At 38.4% G+C, this 7433-nt stretch overlaps 1 protein-coding gene across 1 annotated transcript; it reads right to left on the bottom strand.

Annotated features, from left to right (window-relative positions):
- Window positions 1-1542: 1542 nt before the first annotated feature.
- On the bottom strand, window positions 1543-7229 carry LOC111453551 (probable copper-transporting ATPase HMA5). Its single transcript, XM_023094689.1, has 6 exons — window positions 6802-7229; window positions 4288-5667; window positions 3844-4098; window positions 2917-3039; window positions 2350-2829; window positions 1543-2064 (listed from the first exon to the last, which is right to left on the bottom strand). The coding sequence occupies exons 1-6, from the start codon at window positions 7090-7092 to the stop codon at window positions 1648-1650; spliced, it is 2946 nt and encodes a 981-aa protein (XP_022950457.1). The 5' UTR covers window positions 7093-7229; the 3' UTR covers window positions 1543-1647.
- Window positions 7230-7433: the final 204 nt, after the last annotated feature.

The raw sequence follows: 7433 nt of genomic DNA, 5'->3' as shown, positions 1-7433 counted from the left end.
GGGGGGGGGGGGGGGGGGGGGGGGTTAGTTTCTATCTGGCCTCATTCAGCATCATTCACTTAGGATAAACTGTTTTAATATTGTCAAAACTTGCATGGTTTTAGAAGAGGCAATCCGTAATGTTTTTGTTTTTGAAAATTAAGCTTCTTTGAAAAAGATATGATAATCCTACCTAGTTGAATCTCAGAGTCCTCGTAAACGCTTTGAATATGCAAATTTTCAGTTCACAAATGCTAAAATCCCATAATTAATATGACTCCATTTCAAATAATTGTAATGCTTGGAAATTCGATCTAAATCTAATCGAAGAATAAGACTTTTAGATCTAAATATCTAAGCACCCAAAAACAGGAAGGAATTATTTTAAGGAAAAGTCAAATTTCGATTACCTTTTTGATCGAATATCTCAACGCAAAAATATTGTTTGAGTTTTGATTTGATTCGATTCGAATAATACCACCAGCAAGATTGATCAAGTCAAGATTGAAGTCAAGATTGAATGAGTCTAAGCATGCATAGAATTGCACAGAAAAGTACATAGAATTGCACAGAAAAGTACATAGAATTGCACAGAAAACTACATAAAATTGCCTAGAAGAAACTACAAATGCTCTTTTTATTACATTTTTATTTTATTACATTTTTAAAGTTTAATTATGGTGTCATTTATACAGCTTCAAAACGAGACCCTTGATTTACTCTAACAAGAGAAATAAACAAACATAAAATTCTTTAGAGATATTACAATATGATCCCTATGGTAACTGGGTTCATGAATTATGGTCAACAAACAGTACGAGCTATAAGGTACATTGGTCAGGGTTTCATGATTACTTTATCCCATGCAAATCGTTTGCCTGTAACTATTCAATATCCTTACGAAAAATTAATCGCATCGGAGCGTTTCCACGGTTGAGTCCATTTTGAATTTGATAAATGCATTGCTTGTGAAGTATGTGTTCGTGTATGTCCTATAGATCTCCCCGTTGTTGATTGAAAATTGGAAACGGATATTCGAAAGAAACGATTGCTTAATTACAGTATTGATTTCGAGATCTGTATATTTTGTAGTAACTGCATTGAATATTGTCAAACAAATTATTTATCAATGACTGAAGAATATGAACTTTCTACTTATGATCGTCACGAATTGAATTATAATCAAATTTCTTTGGGTCATTTACCAATGTCAGTAGTTGATGAATCTTCTCTGGACAATTCAAAAGTTGTAACATTCATATTTTATAGATAATTAGGAGCTATGTTAAATGTAACTTAAAAATAAATAAAAAGTCCTAAAACTTATAATACATAAATGGAGTATCATACATCTAAATTTTAATCCTCTAAATCTGTAACTATCTAAAAATAAATAAAGTCATAATGCGACATTAAAAATAAATTTGTAATTATATAATAAAGTTTGATTTAATGTAATTTAAACAACAATTTTCACATTGATACCTTAATTCATATAAAATGAAATAGGAAAACAACTTAATTATTATTACTTCATATAATATTTATTATTATTTTTTTTTTATGATAATGAAATTGAAATTTTAACAGTTTCATGCAAATATACAATGTACCACAAACTAGTAGTAATGTCACGTTGACACCATTCCATACTTGATAATGTGCTAATCACTCAACTCTAATGCCTTGAATGTCAAGGGCATCAAGCTTCTTGGGTCTTTTGTAATACTTGAGCAGGAGAGAACTGCAAACAACACTAACAGAAGAGGCAGCCATTGCTGCTCCTGCAATCCATGGCGGTAACCGAAATCGAGTTGCTGGGAATAGGACTCCTGCTGCAATAGGGATACCGAGGAGATTGTAACCGAGCGCCCAAACGTAGTTCAGACGGATCCTGGAAAACGTTTTCCTTGAAAGGTCGATGGCTGTTATGACATCCTCCAAGTTGCTTTTCATAAGAACTATGTCAGCTGCCTCAATGGCGATGTCTGTGCCTGCACCAATTGCCATTCCAACATCTGCAGCCACAAGCGCCGGTGAGTCGTTGATCCCATCTCCCACCATTGCCACCGTATGACCCAAAGTCTAGATGTCAAAATTCAGAACCAAGCTTAGTGAAGATGATAGAAAGGGGTGGTCAAAATTTTGGTGCTAGTTGATAAAAACTCAAAAGTAGGGGATGGTCGTCTGTAATCAGCAATACAATCTACCAAAATGAATGCCAACGACGAAATTTTCATCCGTGGCAACGTCTCGACCGTGATTATTTACTACATGTAAGACTCGTAGTTCTATCAACAAAGTTCTTCAAAATTTAAAGTGGTTTTACTCTATAAAGAACAAGTTTCTATTTGGAGAAAAAGTAGGTACCTGTAATTCCTTCACTTCATCTGCTTTCTGGTCTGGTTTAGCTTCTGCAATTACATCATCAATCCCAACCTCATTGGCTATGGACTTCGCCGTCCCCCAATTATCACCTGTAACCATGATGGTTTTAACTTTCATGGCCTTGAGTATCGAAATGACCTCGCGAGCACTCGGTTTTAGTGGATCAGATATGGCAAGAACCCCTGTCAATTTCCTATCAATGGATACCAAAATTCCAGTTTGAGCCAGTACTTCGATTTCTTTTAATATTTCTTCAGCTTCAACAGGTATGAAGATGTTCTGATCTAACATGAGACTCTTGTTGCCTGCAAGTACTTCTTTGTTTTGAACGATGGCCTTAACTCCATGTCCAGTAATGGAGATAAAGTCTAGTGCTTCAGGCCAAGTTTGGTTATCGTCTTCTTCTTTGAACTTTTTAGCATATTCAACAACGGCTTTAGCCAATGGATGCTCGCTGTTTACCTGATTCAAATGCAGAATAAAGTTGTAGAGTGACTTAATTTCTGATGGTAGAATATGGGAAAGTTTTTAAGTAATAATCAAGTTCACCTCAGTGGCGGCGACTAGTTCATAGAAATCTTTCAGAGCCATATTTTTCAGTAGTTTAGTGTTCACCACAACTGGCTTCCCGATTGTCAGAGTTCCAGTCTTGTCAAACACAATGCAATTCACCTACAAAGTAAATTCAACTCAGTATTATATTTACTCATGTGTGAGATCCCACGTCGGTTAGGGAGGAGAACGAAGGATTCTTTATAAGGATGTGGAAATTTCTCCCTAGCAGACGTGTTTTAAAAATCTTGAGGGGACGCCCGAAAGAAAAAGCCTAAAAAATACAATATCTGCTAACGGTAGACTTGGGCTGTTACAAATGAAATCAAAGCTAGACACCAAGCGATGTGCCAGCAAGGAGGCTGGCCCTGAAGGGGGGTGGACACGAGGCGGTGTGTCAGCAAGAATGCTAGGCTCCAAAGGGGAGTAGATTGGGGGGTCCATGTCGATTAGAGAAGGGAATGAGTGCCAGCGAGGACGCTGGGCCCCGAAAAGGGGTGGATTATGAGATGCCACATCGGTTGGGGAGGAGAACGAAACATTCTTTATAAGGGTGTGAAAATCTCTCCCTAGCAGACGCGTTTTAAAAACCTTGAGAGGAAGCCCGAAAGAGAAAGTCCAAAGAAAACAATATCTGCTAGCGGTGGGCTTGGGCTGTTACAGAATACAGAAAATGGTCTCTAAGATCAATGTTTACAAGTTTGTAGAACATAAATTAGCTAACTAAATCATTCTATTAAGCCAGTATTGAGTTATTTGTAAACATGGAAACTACGTAGAGACATACTTCTTCGCACTTCACACCATGAAATGTGAATCATCCGCTCCCCATTTTTGACACAATTTTGTTCTATCAAAATGAATGAGATTTCAAAACAATAATGAAAAGGAAGAAATATATCAAGTGGGAATGGAATATTTAACCTTGTGAGCGCTCTCCAATGCTTGGCCACCTTTGATTAAAACACCTTTTGATGCACCAACTCCCGTTCCAACCATGACAGCAGTTGGAGTTGCCAGGCCCAAAGCACAAGGGCATGCTATAACCATTACTGAAATACCAAACTGGAGAGCAAGCTCAAAGCTATCCATGGAAGAAGGTATCCAGGTCCTTGGGTAGCCACCATACTTCCCAGTGAGAAACCAGATGAGCCATGTTGTCAATGAAAGTACTATAACCTACACAGAGATTTCAAGATTTCAAGATGAAAACTTCCCAGTGAGAAACATGAAAATTACTAATCTTTTAACTTTTAAGGTCAAATTGATCAAATAAAAGATTCTGAGAACACATTGCTCTCCTTATAACCTCAGGAGCGGAGCAGATTTTGCAGTTATTATAGAAAAGTTAGAACAAGACTTACTAACCATTGGCACAAAAAACTTAGAGATACGATCTGCGATTTTCTGAACTGGAGCCTTCGCCATCTGAGCTGATTCGACGAGACGAACAATCTGCGAAAGAGCACTTTCAGATCCAACGTGTGTCGCCCTCACATGTAGCACTCCGTTCTCATTCAAGGTGCCTCCAATCACCGAATCATCCTGTCTCTTTGCCACTGGCTTGGCTTCCCCAGTAATCATGCTTTCGTTGACATGACTTTGTCCCCAAACAACAACTCCATCTGAAGCAACCTTTGCACCAGGAATGACTTTAATTACATCATTCTTTTGTATCAATCGGCTATCAATTTCATCTTCCCTAATGACCCTTCCATCATTATCAAAAGTAAGCAAGGTTGCTGTTTCAGGCACCAACTTCATAAGCTTGGCGATAGCGTCTGATGTCTTTCCCTTCGCCAAGACCTCGAGATATTTCCCGAGGAGGATGAATGAAATTAGCATGGAACTGGTTTCAAAGAAATCCGTGGCCTTAAAATCACTCGAGGTTGCAGATCTTAAGACCATGTACACTGAATAAAAGTATGCTGCATTTGTGCCCAAAGCAATCAAAACGTCCATATTTGCAGATCCATGACGCAACGCTTTGTAAGATCCAGTATAGAATCGCCTTCCAATGATGAACTGTACAGGAGTTGCTAACACCCACCTCAGAAGCTCTCCAACAGTCATCATATTGACAATTTTGGTATCCAACCCATCCTTAATACCAGGTATATAAGTGAAGACCATGGAGCTTAAAAATACTGGAATTGTAAATATCAAACTCCATAAGAATGATCTGTAATATTGCTTAATTTCCTCCTTTTTATAGGCATCTCTGCCCTGTTCTTCAGGAAATATTGTTGCTTTAATTTGACCCGACCCAGTTGATTCGATCACTTGGATTATATTCCGAGGTCCCGTGACATTTGGCTTATAAGACAAGGAAATTTTGCTGAGTGAAGGATCAATATCAATACCTAGAACTCCAGGAAGTGCTTCCAGAGAGCTACCAATCAATCTCATTGAATTCTCAGATCTCACTCCATCAACTTGGAGCTGTATCTTGCTCACATCTTCTTCTGTGCTAATAAGTAAGGCTTCAAATCCAGAATCTTCAATGGCTTGGAGAAGTTGATTGTAGTTCAAAATCCTTGGGTTGTAACAAATTTCTGCCTCTTCCGTGGCTAATGCTACTTGGGCATTTTGAACTCCACGAATTGCTTGTAATGTAGATTCCAAAGTTGTGGAACAAGATGTACAAGTCATTCCAATTACACGAATTCGACATCTTTCAATCATATCATCATTGAGTATACTTGCTTCAAAGCCTGCATCGTTAATTGCCTCACATACTTGATCCACCTGTGTGCATGATCAAGAGGAAGTCAAAAACAACAAGTCAATGTGATCGAGGTTTACCAAGCTATATCTTGGTGTAAACTGTCTAATATTTTTACTTCCTATAGTTATACCTCCTTCATTGCAAATTGGGAAGGTTTTTTGTAAACATCATGGATTCTACGTTCCTCTTGTAAATTTCACTCATCAATGAAATTGTCTCTTATAAAAAATAATAATAATAATAATAATAAATAAATAAAAAATAAAAAGTTAGTGTGAATGATCTTGTGAGATTCCACATCGGTTGGGGAGGAGAACGAAACATTCTTTATATGAGTGTGGAAACCTCTACCTAGCAGACGCGTTTTAAAAACCTGAGGGGAAGCACGGAAGAGAAAGCCCAAAGAGGACAGTATCTGCTAGCGATGGGCTTGTGCTGTAACGAATGGTATCAGAGCTAGGCACCGAGCAGTGTGCCAACGAGGAGGTTGAGCCCCGAAGAGGGGTGGACACCAGGCGGTGTGCCAACGAGGACCCTGAGCCCCGAAGAAAGGTGGATTGGGAGATCCAACATAGATTGGAGAGGGGAACGAGTGCTAACAAGGACGCTGGGCCCCAAAGGGTGGTGGATTGTGAGATCCCACATCGGTTGGAGAGGGGAACAAAACAGTTTTTATAAGGGTGTGAAAACCTCTTCCTAACACGCTTTAAAACATTGAGGAAGCCTAGAAGGGAAACCCAGATGCTAGATGTTCTCTTTACCACCTCATGGAAAATAGCAACCACATAGTTTATATAAATGAAATCAAGTTGAGGCTAAAAAGTTCTGAAGAACGAAAAACATTTAATCCTAATCGTGGGACAAAATATCATACAACGCAGGAAAAAAGCTGCATTAAACAAGAACTCTAATCGTTTACAATTGATCAAGCATTGTAGTTGAATGGTCACACCAATTCTAGCCGCAATCTAATCGATTAAAAAAAATATACGGAACGTAAGCCAGCCATTTCTTAACTTGTACGTCAAACTCTAAACATTTAATTCAAAATCACATGAAAGCGACTGCAAGACGAGACGAAAACCAAAACAAATTCGAAAAACAAAATCCAAGCGCGAGAAATAACAGAGAGAGATAGGGACAGAAATACAAACATCAACGAAGCTAGGGTAAAACTGGACTCGAGCTTTGCCATTCAAAACATCAACAACAGCTTCACGAATCCCAGGGAGACGTTTGATCGCCTTCTCAACAGAGCCAGCACAAGCAGAGCAAGTCATACCGATGACGGAGAAGAACGCCGTGGATTCAGTCACCGGAAACCTATTCTCCAGCAACGAAACCCCAGCTGGATATTTCGGCATAGACGGATAATGAGGGCGCGGCGTTAGATCGGCGCTATTCTGACTCCGAATACATGCCAAGGACCAGAAATTGGTCGCCATGGATGATCGAACAGAGGTGATTAAGAGCGATCGAGAGAGAAGGGTTTGCGATCTGGTCTGTTCGTAGGGCGGAGAAGAAGAAAATTGCTAGATGAAAAAGGGAGAACGAAAGTGGCCGCCCTTTTCTACTTTTAAATCATGCGAATATTTATAGGCCACACACATCATTGACTTTGTTATTATAAGCATGCTTGACAACGAAGCAACGTAATCATTTTTTTTTTTTTTTTACTTTTATTTTTAAAATATCTAAATTTTTATTCTTACCATAATAAATTTTAAAATTTTAAACCATATTTATTATTAATAACAAAATATCTATTTATTTATTAAAATTACGA

The sequence above is a fragment of the Cucurbita moschata genome, unplaced genomic scaffold (genome assembly GCF_002738365.1).
Source record: "Cucurbita moschata cultivar Rifu unplaced genomic scaffold, Cmos_1.0 Cmo_Scf00015, whole genome shotgun sequence".
NCBI lineage: Eukaryota > Viridiplantae > Streptophyta > Magnoliopsida > Cucurbitales > Cucurbitaceae > Cucurbita > Cucurbita moschata.
This window is presented reverse-complemented; position numbering and strand designations above follow the sequence as displayed.

Coding starts and splice junctions, on each gene's coding strand:
- LOC111453551 (XM_023094689.1), bottom strand. CDS start 7,092: ATGGCGACCAATTTCTGGTCCTTGGCATGTATTCGGAGTCAGAATAGC. Junction 5,668..6,801: donor TTTACCCTAGCTTCGTTGAT/GTTTGTATTTCT, acceptor TCATGCACACAG/GTGGATCAAGTATGTGAGGC. Junction 2,065..2,349: donor ATGAAGTGAAGGAATTACAG/GTACCTACTTTT, acceptor TTTGACATCTAG/ACTTTGGGTCATACGGTGGC.